This window comes from Haliotis rufescens, unplaced genomic scaffold (genome assembly GCF_023055435.1).
Source record: "Haliotis rufescens isolate VD_foot unplaced genomic scaffold, xgHalRufe1.0.p SCAF_8, whole genome shotgun sequence".
Classification (NCBI taxonomy): Eukaryota; Metazoa; Mollusca; class Gastropoda; order Lepetellida; family Haliotidae; genus Haliotis; species Haliotis rufescens.
The window spans coordinates 22,481,366-22,500,824 of record NW_025964372.1 but is presented as its reverse complement, the minus strand read 5'-3'; the positions used below and the strand labels follow the sequence as shown (position 1 = coordinate 22,500,824).

The 19,459-nt window shown below is 39.8% G+C and overlaps 1 protein-coding gene across 4 annotated transcripts in view; it reads left to right on the top strand.

The window, feature by feature from the left end:
- Positions 1-19,459, top strand: part of LOC124139325 (signal transducer and activator of transcription 5B-like) — a 78,699-nt gene that overhangs the window by 20,418 nt on the left and 38,822 nt on the right. For 3 of the 4 annotated variants that reach the window (XM_048388926.1, XM_048388924.1, XM_048388927.1), the window contains exons 2-3: positions 17,256-17,411; positions 18,450-18,594. In XM_048388926.1, coding sequence (XP_048244883.1) covers positions 17,256-17,411; positions 18,450-18,594 — 301 coding nt within the window. Of the gene's footprint in view, positions 1-10,328; positions 10,603-17,255; positions 17,412-18,449; positions 18,595-19,459 lie in introns of those variants that run through there. The other variant, XM_048388925.1, reaches the window with a different exon arrangement.

Genomic DNA, 19,459 nt, shown 5'->3' with positions numbered 1-19,459 from the left:
CTTTAAAATGCTATTTTTTATGGCCGTAGTTGATACTGAAACCTTTGTACTAAGATGAAAAAGAAGAAGAAAAAGATTTTCCTGTTCTATATCATAAAGACATCCCACAACTTTAATCGGGTTCTATTACGTTTGAATACAATATTTGAGAATTGGCGATTGGGGTTTTGATCATAAAATGCCGTGGAAAAGAAAGTATACACTTGAAAATAGGATTTGACCCCAATACAGACGTTATCAAAACGGTCGCCGGAAACACCTCAAAAGAAGTCCAAAACACAACTATAACACGTATCAAAGACATCGCCATCGAATAACCATTTCTGGTTTGTTTCATGTTTATCCACCATCAAACAAGGGTGTATACTTTCTTTTGCCCGGCAGTATATTATTGATCCAGCCATCACCATGTACGGTGATTACTCCTGTGGTGATTCTACGGTTGAATTATGCCCAGTAAATTCAAAAACTAGAACGCCAAGTCTATATTATCGGTCGGAACAGACTTCACAGGGCACAAAAAGCAAAACAGCAGTGAAAAGAGGGGGGACATCGTCTTTCTCGGCCTCAATTACGGCGGCGAGAAAGCGATAAAGCTATAGCACGAGAAAGCAGTTAACGCAAGACGAGAAAGCGATAACACGAGACGAAAAAGCGATAGCACGAGACGAGAAAGCGATATAGCTTTATCGCCTGGTGTTATCGCTTTATCCCTTTATCGCTCTCTCGCGGCCATAATTGAAGGCGAGAAAGCGATGTCCCCTCTCTCTCTGCCATAACACTCGTCTGCTTGTCGTATGAGGGGCTAAACCGGACCGGGTTGATTACGTGTCAAAATAGACCTAGAGAATGGGACGTTGCTCATAATATCAAGCACGTGTTTGTCTAGCCAAGACTCGATTATATACAGGCGACCGTGCTATAGCTAAAATAGCTAAAACAACAACTAATATTCAATTTTAGTTTCTTACTTCGAGCGAAAAAAAATAATCTGAATGTTGTAACAAAGACTAACATTCTGTCCCAGAATTATTATTTTTTTAAATCTACAAAATACAAAATAAAATATATAAATTAACCCAGAATTAGGTTTAATTGCCTAGAGCTGAGGCAATCTAGACTTGCCAAATCATTCAAGACTTGAGTTGGATTCCTTTTTTAATTTATTCCATAGGGTGTGGGCATCTTTATAGTCAGTTAACGCCCTTGCCTCGAGAAGATGGGCCTGGGAGACAGACCAGATTCACAAAACATGTACTTGTATATTCTAGAAAATAAGCAGGGCATTTATATAGTCCATTGACAGTTTGAAGGTGTAGGGCACTTCTTTGATCTAATCTATTGAAACTTTTCTCTTTTCTGATCAGTGTTTACAATGCAGTTGCAGTTTCCTAACATTCTTAGCAGATCTATATCATTTTGGCAGTGTCAAACCTGTTTTATCCTTTTTAAATAACATCTCTTTCCATCTAAAACTTTGTCCAAATATGTAATAAAAATAATAAAAAAAGTTAACACTAATATTTATCGTCAACGCAAGATTTTGTCATTCGTGTTCAGTAATCATGTAATTGTGTTGTAAATATGTCATCAAATGAGTTAGTCATAGTGTTGTTACAATACATTTACTTTAGTATACTAGATCACTAATGACATTTCTGAATGTACGAAATAGTAATGTTCGTATAACTTAATGTTTAGTATGCTTCGAAAAGAATGCCCGTCTCTGGATCTGCGCAAGGCGTTTTGAAGCCCCCTCTGGACGAAGCGTCTACCCGTCAGTACCCCGAATTACCCTTCAATACCCCGATGGGTACCGTCAGTACCCCGATCCACCCGCCAGTATCCCGATCTACCCGTCGGTACACCGATCTACCCGTCAGTACCCCGATCTACCCGTCAGTGCCCCGATCTACCATTCAATACCCAGTCTGCCCGTCAATATCCTGATCTTCCCGTCAATAGCCCGATCTACCATTCAATATCCCGATCATCCCGTCAATATCCCGATCTTCCCGTCAATACCCCGATCTTCCCGTCAATACCCCGATCTACCATTCAATATCTCGAACTTCCCGTCAATATCCCGATCTTCCCGTCAATATCCCGATCTACCCGTCAGTGCCCCGATCTGCCATTCAATACCCGATCTTACCGTCAATATCCCGATGGGTACCGTCAATACCCCGATCTACCCGTCAGTGTCCCGATCTACCATTCAGTACCCGATCTTCCCGTCAATACCCCGATCTTCCCGTCAATACCCCGATCTACCCGTCCGTGCCCCGATCTACCATTCAATATCCCGATCTTCCCGTCAATACCCCGATCTTCCCGTCAATACCCTGATCTACCATTCAATATCTCGATCTTCCCGTCAATATCCCGATCTTCCCGTCAATATCCCGATCTACCCGTCAGTGCCCCGATCTACCATTCAATACCCGATCTTCCCGTCAATATCCCAATCTTCCGATCAATACCCCGATCTACCCGTCAGTGCCCCGATCTACCATTCAATATCCCGATCTTCCCGTCAATACCCCGATCTACCCGTCAATAGCCCGATCTACCCGTCAGTGCCCCGATCTGCCATTCAATACCCCGATCTACCGATCTCTCGATCCAAGTAAATACACACACGTCGGTGAATGCTGCACTGTCGTGTCTTACTTAAATATTATTATTCGTTTGATCCTATGTCATAGGAATCAAACATACGTTCATGCTAAAATTGAACTGCAGAAGAAAACATTTTCTATTTACCCTGAGGAAACAAACATATTGAAATTGAACGTGGCCGTTGAACGTGTGGATGGAAATAGAAGGTGTTTAAAGCCTTTTCAATAGACTTGAATGACATTTGTATAATTACATGCAAAACGTATTCGCCTGTCATCCGACTTGAACGCCTTCAATACAAAAAACAAACATAAAGAGCTATTCAGGACCCATATTCAATGTTTGTACCTGGTGTAGCACGCCTCTCTTCGTTGCCCTCAATTATTGAAACCGAAATCGGCAACATTAGTCAGGAAATGAAAGCAAGGAAATATATTCCGTTGTAAACAATCTGCATTTAGAAACTAATATATCAAGCGATTTCCTGCCTGCAGGAGAAGGGCCGTGGAAGCTTATCGTGAGTAGTGTTTGACGTATATTTGTTTGTTTGTTTGTTGTTTAACGCCGCATTCAGCAATATGCCCGCTATATGACGACGGTCTGTAAGTAATCGAATCTTGGCCAGGCAGTCCACTGATTGACAAAATGAGCATAGATCTACGCAATCGGGATATGATGAGATGCATCAAACAAGTCAGCGAGCCTGACCACCCGATCCCGTTAGTCGATTCTTACGACAAGCATATAATATAGTCGCCTTTTACGGCGGCAAGCACGGGTTGCTAAGACTAACCCTGAATCTGGGATTTATATGTGAAACAATCGAAGCCAACTCACATAGTTCTAGACAAACACAGCGATTTTTTTTTGTATTTAGATAAGGGCTGAGGCGGATTACTGACGACGGTTTGTATTTCGTATACCCATTAAGGACTTCTGGGCCATGTAAAGGACAAGCTACCGTGTGGATTCGGGGATTCCGGGGTGAGAATAGGGCCTCTTTTCTACATCTGATATCGTAAGATGCTACTAAATTGATCGGGTGCTCACCAGCAACCCTGTGCTGGTCGTCAGAGGAGACTAAATGGATCTTGTGATCCCCAGCAACCTGTGGTGGTCGTCAGAGGAGACTAAATGGATCTTGTGATCCCCAGCTACTTGTGCTGGTCGTCAGAGGAGACTAAATGGATCTTGTGATCCCCAGCTACTTGTGCTGGTCGTCAGAGGAGACTAAATGGATCTTGTGATCCCCAGCAACCTGTGGTGGTCGTCAGAGGAGACTAAATGGATCTTGTGATCCCCAGCAACCTGTGCTGGTCGTCAGAGGAGACTAAATGGATCTTGTGATCCCCAGCAACCTGTGCTGGTCGTCAGAGGAGACTAAATGGATCTTGTGATCCCCAGCAACCTGTGCTGGTCGTCAGAGGAGACTTAATGGATCTTGTGATCCCCAGCAACCTGTGCTGGTCGTCAGAGAAGACTAAATGGATCTTGTGATCCCCAGCAAACTGTGGTAGTCGTCAGAGGAGACTAAATGGATCTTGTGATCCCAGCAACCTGTGCTGGTCGTCAGAGAAGACTAAATGGATCTTGTGATCCCCAGCAACCTGTGCTGGTCGTCAGAGAAGACTAAATGGATCTTGTGATCCCCAGCAACCTGTGCTGGTCGTCAGAGGAGACTAAATGGATCTTGTGATCCCAGCAACCTGTGCTGGTCGTCAGAGGAGACTAAATAGATCTTGTGATCCCCAGCAACCTGTGCTGGTCGTCAGAGGAGACTTAATGTATCTTGTGATCCCCAGCAACCTGTGCTGGTCGTCAGAGGAGACTAAATGGATCTTGTGATCCCCAGCAACCTGTGCTGGTCGTCAGAGGAGACTAAATGGATCTTGTTGTTGATTCTGAATCCATCCACATATCCCGATGGCATGGACGGTGCTAATAATGTCAATCACTGGTTTGTCTGGTCCAGACCCGACTGCTGGTGTTTAAAGGCCGCTCTAATGTTGCTGACGTATTGCAGGGCGAGTCGTTAAACAACGACACAATCAAACAAACCAACCGTGTCCCTATTTTCAAAATATTTTAATTCAGGTTATTTGACATGCGCTCTAGTCAAATGATAACAGACCGTTTGATAAGTTAGCTATCAAAGTACGTTATGACGTGGACTATCGCACGCCTAAAGTTTAGTCATACTTTTCCGGTGACCTCGTTCCCTGCACCGCCGTAACCCGTCAGGAAAGGTACTGCAGTGATCGAGATCTTCCGCTACAGCCAGTGATTTGCCTACCACCGAAGGACAGACCTTGCACAGCTTCACCTGTTGATTGAACAAAGTAGTAGTGGTTTATTTCAGTAAATCAGGCCACAGGCCCATTTTACAATATATATTCAAGCATTCAAACATGTTGCGCCACCAGTGCATGTAGTAATATCAATACTAATCAGTACAAACGTATCTGAGACCATATACATATGATGGTAGAATTAATAGTTTATATAATGGACAACTGCTTGCTCCTCATTTTAAGAGCAAAGAATGTAAACTTGGCAAGATTATTGATTGTGAAAGCATTACTGGTGGTAAATAAAACTTTACAATTATGCTCTGATGGAGATGTACAATAATAACTTGGCAGAAAGTTTCTTCTAAGATCGTCATAAAACGGACAAACTAAACAAACATGGTATTCTGTTTCTACATTTGGAATGATACAAAATGGACAAAGTCTTTCACATTTTGGAATACCTAACTTTCTACCCTGTGATACCATAAAATCACTGCTCGACGGGCGAAATTGTGAGAGAGTAATCCTAAATGCAGCAATATTCACAACACTTAAATAATTTTCATATTCATTTGATAGTTTAATTGATTTATACAAATATAATGAAGATAATTTGTCAAAAGATTCAAAAGGTTATCAATATCAATACATCTTGTTCTAAAAGCGGATATAAATGAATGAATACAAGAAAGTGATTGTCTATTCCAAATTTCACCATATCCAAAGGAAAATAACAGATTTTTAACTTTCAGTGCCCAGCAATCTAGACCCTTTTCTGCCCGGTCATACTGGTACACATACGTGTGATATAATATACTGTTTTCGTTCTGAGTTAATAAACGCAGCCAGTACTTAATGATTTTCAGATGTTGATTTACTTTTAACGAGTATCTCCCAAGTTCAGCTCTTGCTACAATATTAGGAACAGTTCTTCTCAGTTTCAAAATAAGCTTGCAGAATTTATCATGAACATTTAAAATATCTTTAGAGGGATGAAATCCACTTATCTCTGAGCCATATAATAATATGGGCAGTACTTTAACATAAAAAATACGAAGTTACATTTTCAGGGGAAGTTTGTGAAAATTGTACACATGTGATTGTAACAATAATATTACCTTCCAAGCTTGTTGGGATAATATCTTTTGAGTTTTATACCAGGAACCCGAGCTAGAAAAATGTACTCCAAGATATTTATAACTGGGGACTATCCCAAGAGGGCTGCCATTAAGAGAAAACTTTTCATAGCTTTTAAGCCTACCTGCCTTACGAAAAATAATGATTTTACTCTTGGTAGAATTAACCCTTAATTGCCACTTATTGCAATAATCCACAAATTGAACAAAGTTGTAGGTGCGGTCAGAACACTTATTGCATGTGTTCATCCGGCCCTGAGAAATTAGTCTTATTTCCCTGTGAAAATACATTCCATGGCAACAGTAAATATGACCAGGACTACAGTTAAAGAATGTTGTGTCGACCATTTTACATTTTAGGGGGCGGGACTGGTATTTTATCAAATATCTATGCTTCAGACTGAAAATTGTCTGCCACAATAATTACAAAGAAGCCAGGTGTTTTTCTTGAAATATATTCATTCTCACAGTTTTGTATTTTAAAGATACATGTATCTCCTTTTGCAGCTATATAGGTGAAAACAAATATAATCACCGGGTAAAATAAAAATGTCTGTCCTTTTCAAAATGCTGTACATTTCTAATGGAGAATCAAAATCAATTTGTTGATGATGTCCTGTTGTTTTATGTCGTCGCAGATACTGATACTGGTGTCGTCAATGTTGTTGTCGGTGTTGTCAGTGTTGATGATTTTGTGTCAATGTTTCTAGTTTGGTCTTTTGACTCGTGGCATGGATGAAAAATGGCAAGAATTGTATACCACGTTTAGTTTTTGGCGACGATTAGCTTTGTAATAACATCATTTGGAGACAGCACCGTACTGATCTATAGTAAGAGGGTGTATGTGGAAGTGTACACATATATTGCTGGAAACGGGAAAATTGATTTAACCCTCTCCCAACCCACACCACACTCTCTCCACTTTACACCCAACCAACCCCAACCGTAACATTATCTGTTGCAGAGGCCCCAAGCTGCCGTAGCATTATCTGTTACAGAGACCGGTAGCTGCGGTAACTGTATCTGTTACAGAGACCGGTAGCTGTCGTAGCCGTATCTGTTACAGAGCCTGGTAGCTGCCGTAACCGTATCTGTTACAGAGACCGGTAGCTGCCGTAGCCGTATCTGTTACAGAGACAGGTAGCTGTTGTAACCGTATCTGTTACAGAGACATGTAGCTGCTGTAACCGAATCTGTTACAGAGACCGGTAGCTGTCGTAGCCGTATCTGTTACAGAGACATGTAGCTGCTGTAACCGTATCTGTTACAGAGACATGTAGCTGTCGTAGCCGTATCTGTTACAGAGCCTGGTAGCTGCCGTAACCGTATCTGTTACAGAGACAGGTAGCTGTCGTAGCCGTATCTGTAACAGAGACAGGTAGCTGCTGTAGCCGTATCTGTTACAGAGACCGGTAGCTGTCGTAGCCGTATCTGTTACAGAGACAGGTAGCTGCTGTAACCGTATCTGTTACAGATATTGGTTGGAATCATCGAGTGAGATACGGATAGTTTGCCACCATCGCTGCTCGCGTTTTATGTAAAATCGAACGAAAAATATTATTATTTGACAGATTATTATAACCAAATGCAGCAAAGACCATTCGTGTGATCCTGGCATTGTTGTTGTTGTTGTTATTATTATTATTATTGTATGGGGAGTAATATACAGTAAGAGGTAGTTCCGTCATCGTGTGTTCTCATGTTAATTCATGAATATTTTATTTATGTATATAACAAAGTATAGTTCCGACAGCGAGTGTTCTCTAAGGGAAATAACATGTTTTTTTAACGAATACCAGTAAAAAACTCCAAGCATCTGTCAGCAAGGAATATACGAATATGTACCCTACAGCAGATGGTATACATATTGAGTAGTTGTGTATGCTTTGTTAAGAAACAGGGATTGACTAAAGCCAAGTGGCGTGTACAAGTCCACTTGCCAACACTTCCTCGCGTAACACCGGCGGACATTCAACATCCCATCACATCTTCCAGTAGGTTCTCGCTAAAGTATGTTCCCATTGCGTTCAATGCTAATACAGTTTATGGGGAAACAAGAGGGGTATTCCTTATGTGGAACAAGTAAAGTGAAGCCCCATAAAGATCCGGGTTAGAATCGGTCTTCAGCAACCCATGCTTGTCGTAAGAGGCGACTTGGTTGATGCATGTCATCGTATCCCATTTGCGATGCTCATGATATCAATCACTGGATTGTATGGTCCATATAGATGTAATATTGCGGAGTGCGGCGTTAAACAACAAGCAAACAAACAGAACTGTACAGCGAACCCTCTTTAGCCCGGACCTCTTCCGGCCATGCACTATTGATGGGAAAGGACAGTACTCAATGCCAGGTTAAATCCGGCTTCAAATAAGTCCCCAGCAACCTATGCGTGTCGTGAGAGGCAGACAAATCGATCGGGTAGTCAGGTACGATGACTTTGTCAATGGCACGTGTTTGCACCCCGGCGGCGTGGATCGTTGCTCAATTATTTTCAGGTAATATAGCTGAATTACAGTAAACTACGTTTATAAGGAACTAGCGGATATATCGAATTTATGTTTTGACTTGGCCATTTGCTGTATATATGCTTAAAACGAACTACGGTTATAACGAACTAAAAAGTGGTCCCTTTGAGTTCGTTTTAACCGTAGCTTGAGTGCGACCTTAAACAACAAATACACCGTTTATCAGGACATGTGTTAATCTGAACGATTACAGTAGGTAAGGTATAATGGATTGACGTAATGAGTAATAAGTGGATTTTTTTTTAAAACAAAACATATTTTGTACACAAAAATCCTACGCTGGACATACTGGGAGTGTGTTTTGCTTACTTTCCCGTTTTAAGGGTAGGGATGGCATAAGACTGTTCCATTGTGTCCAGGAGCACTTCAGGTAAGAATGTCCATCATGGAAAAGAGATGTTCACTCGCACTTATAAGAACTTATTTCATTTTATTGACGTTGCCACCATACAACAGTTATATGAAATAGATAAACCAACCTTTTTCTCTCTCAGGTTAAGTTGCAAGTCCTTAAGATAGCATAGTTAGCGATATTACATCCATAAAGTCCCCTGTCCTTGCGCTTTGTCAGCAATAAAAAAACACTTCAACTTTAAAAAGTTAAAAAGAAAATGTTGATGTGTATCTTAGACCTCTTATCTTTGAAAAATCAATAGATTTGCCCTTTTTAGGCAGCAAATTACAACATTTCAAACACGGTGGGGGCCATGTGGTTGCAAATCCATTTCTCACCCCTAACTTCTTGAACCAATTTATATTTACACAAAATTACCCAGCAACAGATTACCGTTTACGAACTGTTGCAGTTTAGACATAATCACATTTACAACAGTTTAATTCTCAGTTGCTTTTGCCCTCCTCATATAGTGTATGTGATATTATGGACAGAAGTACAATCCCTAGCCCTTCTACATACTTGTTTGTGTGTGTGTGTGTGTGTGTGTGTGCGTGTGTGTGTGCGTGTGCGAGTGCGTGTGCGTGCGTTGGTGTCCCCCAGGAATGTGGAAGTAATAAAATAATAAAGTCTACGTTAGTCCAACATCTACTTTATCTTGTCCTAAACTGATATAAAGATGTTGGACTATAACGTTGACTTTATTTTAAATATATATATATAATCTATATGCCACCAATACACAAAGGTAATAATAATATTTTATCATAGTTTATCATTAGTATTACCTTTGTGTATTGGTGTCATATAGATTTCACGAATCAGTGTCAGAATTGTTTGTTTTTCCCCTGGGAAATACGTGATTGAAGCCTGACACGAGTGGCCTAAACTCAGTATGATGCTCGTGTAGTGTCATATCATGTCAGCAAACATTTATCAGTTACGTGAACAGCGGTGTCTTCTTTCCGCCAACAATGGCACGGGGTACGTGAAATCAGTATTAGAGGTGTTGCTGAAAAGGACCTTTATTGTCCATATGGATAACAAAATCACGATATTCTCTCCTTTGGATGAAGATATAATTATGAAGTTATAAAATACATACGATATATACTGCCCCGGCACACTGAACAAATATTATTTATATAAAAAAATATAATTAATTCAAAATTTGAAACGTCCAAAGTAATTTATCTCCAGCTTTGCAATATTTAAATCTCACAGTCCCGCGATTACTATGCCTTGACTTTTGACCTTTCCCGTGAGTCAATTCTCATTAGATTGGGTTTTCCTTATCCCGACTCTGCGCTACCATTGTTCATATATATATTCATAGACGGTATCCCAGTGTTCCCCAGGAATCGAAAGTCGGGGAATCCCCGGTTCTTGTTATTTCGTCCCAAATACCAGGAAAATGTAAACGTTTTGTTTCTGAGAACCTTGCGTAGACATTGTTGTGTAGGAGGCAGGGGAAGCATCGACATCTTGTGGTTCGAGAGTCGATACATGTGAGAAGACTTTAGTTAGTACAGCACGATAAGGGAGAACTAGCACAGTAGACAGCTGGTGAACAGGGAAGGAAGTCTATGCTGAGTATATGCTTGGCTGAAACAGCGACATCCATTAACAGGTAAAAACGTAAACAATTGCTGGACGGATTTGTGACGCAGTAACCAGGATACACTGATTATTGTGAACATTCTGTGGATGTGTACTATTACATTCTTTTCAGTGAAATCATCCGTATTTGGTGTTGAATAGTTTGTGTAGATAATTCATTACATTGGATTTACTGTCGTTCAAAACCTACTTATACAGCGCTATACATGGTCACTTGTGCAGTGTATACTTTGGTAGGAAATGCAACATATTCATGCTTGTGTACGAACTTATATTATATATTTAATAATATAGAGGGTAGGTTTCTCAGCTGGATAAATCCCCAAAAAACTATATCATTTGAGATGATTTACTTATACATTTATGCAAATTTTAGGTCAGGTATTTTTGTGTTTACAAAGGAAATGTGCCGTCGTCCTTCTCAGTTGGGTTTGAGTCCGAGTTGACAATTGACCTTGAAAAATTACTGGGATAATTATAATCATCATCATAATTATCCAGAGATTTATCTACGATTCCAAACTAAGTGCCTTTGTCAGGCAAGGGGGGAAGGGAGGGGGGAATTGTGATATTTTCTTTTAATGTTAATTTTCTAATATGTTTTGATTTTGTTCGTTTTTAATTATGTTAATTGAAATTGTGAATTTTTTCTGCTATTTTCTACAGACTTTTGGTCAAATATCAGCTTCTGCTCATGTCTAGATAAATTCCTATACCAGAAAAATAGGTATCTAAAAGGGGCGTAGGTGAGGCCTTTCACAGGTGAAGCGGTCTTTTTCCGAACGAAGAACAGTTGGATTTGGCCGAAATATGTTCGAAACATTTCCGTGTTTAATTTTGTTACTGTGTGGGAAATCTGACTACATTTCATTATGACGTTATGACAGGCCAATCAAACTCTGAACAAATATGGCGCTTCTGGAGAAAAGGGTATAGATTGCTTTTGATAAAGGTCAAGTAATATGGAGGCGGACCAATGGATTGCCGTGAAGGCAATCGGTGACAAAGTTTGAAAATTATCTGTAGGCAATTGTCTGTTCATCTTTCTAGTAGTCATGTCACTGTCAAAAAAGCATAGAGTACATTTTTGCTTAGGAATTTGTCCAGCTAACCATGGTAACCAGGCAATTTATTTACATTCATCTTAATTTGTATTTGACTTGTGATCACAAGACACACACACCTTTTCCAACAAGCTGCATGATTATATCTTGAGATAACACCTTCTTGTGAAACATGTCCCATCCACCACTTTGATGATGAACCAAGGATTATAATCAGTACAAACCACAAATCAGCAGTTTGTGGTGCATCTAAGGGACACAACTCCTCTGCACAATGGAGACAACAGTGCATTGACTCTATTGACCTTTTGGTCATAGCAACAAATAAGCTGCAGACATCAAACAGATGTAGATAAGAACATAATGTTCCATATAAGCTGCATGTCGATGCAAAATATGCTCAATTCACCATGACCTAATTAATTTTGAGTTATTCTGCAATTCATTGTTCTCATTTAGAGCCAAATGGACTACCGATTATGCTGTTGATCACATAGATGTGTGCCTATTTACACACAACAGAGAAATTCTATAAAAGTTATATACAGCAAGTTATAAATAAAATACTAAACTTCCTTTAGTATTTTTTGTTGACAAGAGCTTTTGTGGCTTTATGCCAGGGCATTTCTGGCTGTACACAAAATTATGCTGTAGCTCAAATATCTCGCTTTTAATGCCCTTTTCAATGTGCTTCCATCCAGCCATGAGCTGGTCCATATTGAATGGTTACAGGAAAACCTGATTGTGGAGTAATACTATATGGCTTGAATAAATTACTCTTTCATTAATATCAGTGGAGCATTAACTTCATTCAGTGACTGTAAAATAATAGTCTTCAAATTTACATATAAATATTTTTTTTCGAACTGGACCAGAGTTCAGTGGTGAGGCGTTACCATGGTTACTGTGCAGTAAGCCTTGTGCTCTGGAGGCAGTAACGTTAGTGTCACGTAAGTCCGACTATATCAGTATCTGTCATTAGTTGGTGTTTTAGCGCTTTACATTTTTCTTGTTTTTGTGATAGGCTAGGATTATTTACAACTATTTGTGGAGGAAGTGATGATGTAAATCTTGGTCGGGAATCACGCACAAAGCAGGGATACCTTAAGGTCACATGGGTAGCCATTCTGTGCCCAGAATTTTCAGGGTACCAGGCCAAACTTGGCTCTTTGCACCGGTTTAGTGTACAAAGTAGACAAAAATATCATGGATAACAACTTCTTTAATATACTGTAATAGCAACGTTTGGAATAGATCCTTATGCTGTTTTCAAGCGAGACTGTCTTGCTTGACCATTGTATAGGGATCTATGCCATGTATACTGTTACGTGACTGATTGGTATGGACTCTTGTACCGTTGTCAAGCAGGACTGTCATGCTTGACCAGTGTACATGTATAAGGATCTATACTGTAATGTGACTGATTGGTATGGACCCTTGTACCGTTGTCAAGCAGGACTGTCATGCTTGACCAGTGTACATGTATAAGGATCTATACTGTAATGTGACTGATTGGTATGGACCCTTGTACCATTGTCAAGCAAGACTGTCTTGCTTGACCAATGTACATGGATAAGGATCTATACTGTAATGTGACTGATTGGTATAGACCCTTGTACCGTTGTAAAGCAAGACTGTCTTGCTTGACAAGAGTGTAAGGATCTATAACAAACATCACTATTACAGTATAGTTAAGAAGTTTTCATTCATGATTGTTTTGTCTGCTTTGCCATCCATCAATTTCTAAGAATTGATTATCAAACAATTCAGTTCTAGTGTATACATGGTATGTAGACTAAGACTTATACATTCTGAGTTTGACCAAACAGACTTTTACAGGACTCGGATTCATACTAGTGACGAAAGTAACAGACTGATTAGGTGGGTTGACTTTAGTTGCTGATGGACTATAGCCAGTATTTTAATAGTAATTACAGCCAAGTACAAATTAGATACATTGTTTTGCTGTGATTCAGTATGATTTATGTAAAAATATGTGATATTGAACATATAGATTTCTGTCCCTTTTCGAGAAGTATGTACCCTTAACAAGTTGTTCCCATTGCTTACTGGCTGAAATATTGCCGATGCAATTAATATTGTAACTCAATTACAAAATCACTCTTACTTGAACCTTGCATATTTATTCACAATTACTTTCACTTGCATTTTCTGGAATAATTTCCTGGTTAGGAGGTTGTGTGTATTAATGAATGTGGTTTTGTGGGTTGTTTACACATATTACCATGATTATCATAGTGTTCATATCCCCATATTTATTTCACCTTATGTACTTTGATATTATTGTTAAATATTCTTGAAAGGTGTATCAAAGTTTTATAACTGTTCATTATGTGCTAAGCCAACAGTAATATCAGTAGAATTAGACACAATTTATGGATAGCAATCTCTTTAATTAATGTAAAAGCGATTTTCGGGATCTATACCGAAATGTCGCCTTTACAGTAATTAACCACCATGGAGGTGGTAAATCACCAAGGCTTGCTAACTACAATGTTTATTCCTAATACAGGATATTTACCATCCCTAAACACACTTGCATGATAACCTCTATTTATATACTTAATAAATGATACAAAACATGTTATGATACAAAACACACAAGGGTAATAACTTCTATATCATATAATGTCATTCTTAAAGTAATCATCGTGTAACATTGTTTAACATGTTGAAGACATATTTTCCCTGAAGTAGCTTCAGAAACCAGTATGAATGCAGTGTTTGGGTGAATCTTTCCTAAAGTTCCAAATGACTTGCAGCAATGTTTGTATACATAAACAGACACGTAGAAAAACCCTGTTGTGGTTTAACCTTGACCTACAAAACGAGGGGTCCAAGGGACCCCCAATAATTATTTTCCTGAGTCTTACAGGCAATATGAGGGTCCTGTAAAGTAATAAAATGGTGTAGTGTACTGTATTGTGTGTGCATGAATACCCCACTGAGACACGGCATACTGACTCCGAGCTGACCAGTCCTGCTTTTGCCCCTTCATGCCGAGCGCCAGGCAGGGTAACAACAAGTATCATGTTATTACCTCTTTTGGTATGACGTGGCTGGGGAACGAACCTCCGACCTTCTGCTCTCCGGATAAACCACTCGATGGTTACTTGATATGGGTATCATAGTAGTGTTTTGGGCCTTAAGTTTGCTGTAAAGGTAATGAAATGGTGTAATCATGGTAATGTACTGTATTATAAGATTTGATCATTTCTGTGGAGCTTGAAAGTAGTTCCCACTGGGTGACCTCCTCTGCATATTTATCAGATCGTGATAACAACATTATCTTATTGGTTCCTTACAGTGATCATGACATTATGAATTATATGATACTTGAGTGTCACCAATCTTGATGTTTATATGTTTCTAAAGGTGGTCATAGGTATGGCTGGGTCGGATAACTCAGGACTGCCAACACCTGTGGTTAGTGTAATGATATATAGTTTCGACACCGCAAGTCACAAATGTTCACATTTCTCTGTGACTATTCACGCACTCCTTCTGACTTTTACGTGTATGAGTAAAGATATGTTTTATACGTACCATATGTTTTTATTTATGCTTACGGAACTTTGCACCAAATATGGCTGTCAATGGTGATATGGCGTGGCTCCTTCCATAAGTCCGTCAATGGGGAAATATTGATGGAAGGAATAACTGGGCTACCAGAAGAAAACAAAATTTAAACTTCAGGATATGTAATAAGTCAGAGATCTTGGTTAAGAGCATTTTATCCTCTGCAAAAAAATTTAACATGTATTTTATTACCTAAACGAGTCTCCTGGTGGTAATGAAGGCCGGGAATCAACCAAGCGCTAACGGTGAAGTGACACCAATACACAGGATATTCAAAGTCCTTTTACATGCGCTTCAGTGAGTTTGCCCACGCACGCGAAAAACCGGGTCCTGCGGTAGGAATTGAAAATCCGCATCCCAAAGAGGCCACCCTGACTGATTACAGCTGAAGTACAACGTGTGATATTTGATAGATTTAAAATGGACTGGAATTATGCCATTTTACAACCACAGAGTGCTTCGGGTAAGGGAGGTAATAAGATAAGAATATATTGTATTTTTAAACATGAATACTCTCCAGATGCCTATGCTTCTCACCCTGTGCCCTGATCACACAGGAGTGCACTTCCTAAGTTAAGAAAAGGAGCAGCCCCAATAAACATCGAGCTTGGTCGATACTGTAGCAAGTCTGTAGAAGAGAGAATCTGTTGTAACTCTGTGTGTGGCCTCATCATAGGTGTAGTGTAGAGGTCATAGGTGTAGTGTAGGAGGTCATAGGTGTATTGTAGGAGGTCATGTGTAGTGTAGAGGTCATAGGTGTATTGTAGGAGGTCATGTGTAGTGTAGAGGTCATAGGTGTAGTGTAGGAGGTCATAGGTGTAGTGAAGAGGTCATAGGTGTAGTGTAGGCGGTCGTGTAGTGTAGAGGTCATAGGTGTAGTGTAGAGGTCATAGGTGTAGTGTAGGAGGTCATAGGTGTAGCGTAGAGGTCATAGGTGTAGTGTAGGAGGTCATATGTGTAGTGTAGAGGTCATAGGTGTAGTGTAGAGGTCATAGGTGTAGTGTAGGAGGTCATAGGTGTAGTGTTGGAGGTCATAGGTGTATTGTAGGAGGTCATAGGTGTACTGTAGAGGTCATCTTTGTAAAACAAACAAAATAATACCTAGGGTGCAAACAGAATAATCACTTGCCCCAAATGGTGTAGTCTGTCTTACAGACCCTTATACAAATATAAATCAAATACAGCCCATGCAAGTCTAATGTTTGGCAAGTCTAGAATCCTGCAGTATCTGAAAATGAAGAGAATCACTGGGCTCCCTTTTTATTATATTTTTATTAAGATAACTGAACAACTGTTTTTTCTGTACGATATGTTCATTTCAGAGACTAGATGTTAGTCTACAAATGGTGCATAAGTGTTGTTTATTGTTTCATTAATGACAACCTGTTTATTTCCAATGATAAAAACCAAACTATATTATTATGTTTTTCATAACAACAGATTAATTGACAATATTGTGTAATCTCTATAATTACTGAGTAAATGACTTTAAAAATCTTATTACTTATGTTCAGCACAAACTGCTTCAAAAAAGCAGGTTTCTCTGCATTATTAATGTGTTATGTTTGCTTATGGCTTGTTTGCTTGTTTATGTTTGTGGTTACCCCGGGGGGTAAGTTTGTTTGTTTGTTGTATAATGCCATACTCAGCCATATGATGATGGCCTCTAAATAATCAAGTCTCGAACGGACAATCCAGTGATTGACATCATGTGCATTGATCTACGCAATTGGGCTACATTGCATGTATTGTATATATGGTGATATTGTATATATTATATATATTGCATGCATTGTATATAATATTGTATATATTGTATATATTACATATATTGTATACATTGAATATATTGTATACATTTTATACATTGTATATGTTGTGTATATTATTTATATATTGTATACATTATATATATTGTATACATTGTACATGTTGTATATATTGTAAACATATTGTATATATTGTATATTGAATGTTATATACCACGTGTACATTGCAGACACATAGTGGCGATGTCGTGGCAGGAGATCCGAGAGCAGCTGCAGCAGAACTTGGACCAGCCTCTCAGCAACCAGCTATGCCAGCTGTACAACCAGCTGCACATACCCATGATTGTGCGGCGCAAGTATGCACGCTGGTTCGAGGACAATATCTGGTGAGCGTCTTCCTCATGGATGTTTCTCTGCATGGTTGTGTAGACATGGATTTGCTAAGTTCATAATAACATGACAATGTTTGATAAACATTATCCATTATATTATGAATATATCACTTTAGGCATTAACATAGATACGTGAGACGACAAACTGATTTGGCAACTGGCATCTGCAGCTGCTGCATGTTCAGATGTTTTGAAAAAAATATATTATCATTTTTAGCTCACATTAACAGAATAACTGATGATTATTATCCCCCTCCCCAATGAAGTTGGCGGGAGATATTGATATGGTTTCCGTCCGTCCATGTGTGTGTGCGTAAGTCCCGAAATCGTTTCCGGAGCATAACTCAGAAACCGTTAAATACTTCTCTACGAAACTTTGCATGTCTATGAGACTCATGCTGAACTGGGACCTTTTGCTATTTATGAATTTTAGAAACTTTTTTTTTGTTTTATGTTTCCAGGGCAATAAGTTGGACTTAGGTTCTATATGGGTGGTGTTCGTTTACGGAGAGTAACAAAAAACGTTAAATTCTTACTTACAAAACTTTGCATGTCTACCAGGACCATATTGTTTATTGTTTATGTTTCCATGACAACAAGTTGGATTTAAGTTTTAATATAGGGTGGGTTCACTTATGGAGAAAAACAAATAAACTGTTGAATATTTCCTTGCCAAATACTGCATGTCTATGTATAAAGCACATACTGACCTGGTGCCATTTGATATAAGGAGTTTTAGAAATGTTAGAATTTCCATTGCAGCTATTTTGACATGGGCTAAGGAAATGTTGGGTCAGTTACCTGGTTTGGGACCATAACGTGTTAAAATGGGCAGGGGATATAGATGACTTCGTCGACTATACGCTTGTTATGATGATGGTGTATTGATGGTGTGGTGGGAAATAGTGATGATGATGATGATGATGCAGATGATTATTGTGGTGGCGTATAGAAGGTGTAGTGGTGATGGTGATGATGTGGTTGGATGATGATGATGATGATGATGATGATGATGATGTTCTCCTGATTCAGGCCGGACGTGATAGAGGAGCAGAAGGCATGCCGGCTGTACAAGGAGCTGATGACTTTCATGTCTGATGACATTGAGACCCTGAAGGAGGACCAATATCATGTACTAGAGGCGGTGGAGATCGCCAATGCCAAGACAAAAATCAAGGTCAGTACACAGTGCACAATCCTCAAAGGTGTTGTGTTATGTCTTTTAGTCATTCCAGAACTCACTCACCAACACTCTCTCACTCACCAACACTCTCTAACTCACCAACACTCTCTCACTCACCAACACTCTCTCACACACCAACACTCTCTAACTCACCAACACTCTCTCACTCACCAACACTCTCTCACTCACTCTCTCACTCACCAACACTCTCTCTCACTCACTCTCTCACTCACCAACACTCTCTCTCACTCACCAACACTCTCTCACTCATCAACACTCTCTCAGTCACCAACACTCTCTCACTCACCAACACTCTCTCACTCACCAACACTCTCTCACTCACCAACATTCTCTCACTCACCAACTCTCTCTCACTCACCAACACTCTCCCACTCACCAACACTCTCTCACTCACCAACACTCTCTCACTCACCAACGCTCTCTCACTCACCAACACTCTCTCTCACTCACCAACACTCTCTCACTCACCAACACTCTCTCATTCACCAACACTCTCTCTCACTCACCAACACTCTCTCACTCACCAACACTCTATCACTCACCAACACTCTCTCTCATTCACCAACACTCTCTCTCACTCACCAACACTCTCTCACTCACCAACACTCTCTCTCACTCACCAACACTCTCTCACTCACCAACACTCTATCACTCACCAACACTCTCTCTCATTCACCAACACTCTCTCTCACTCACCAACACTCTCTCACTCACCAACACTCTCTCACTCACCAACGCTCTCTCTCACTCACCAACACTCTCCCACTCACCAACACTCTCTCTCACACACTAACACTCTCTCTCACTCACCAACACTCTCTCTCACTCACCAACACTC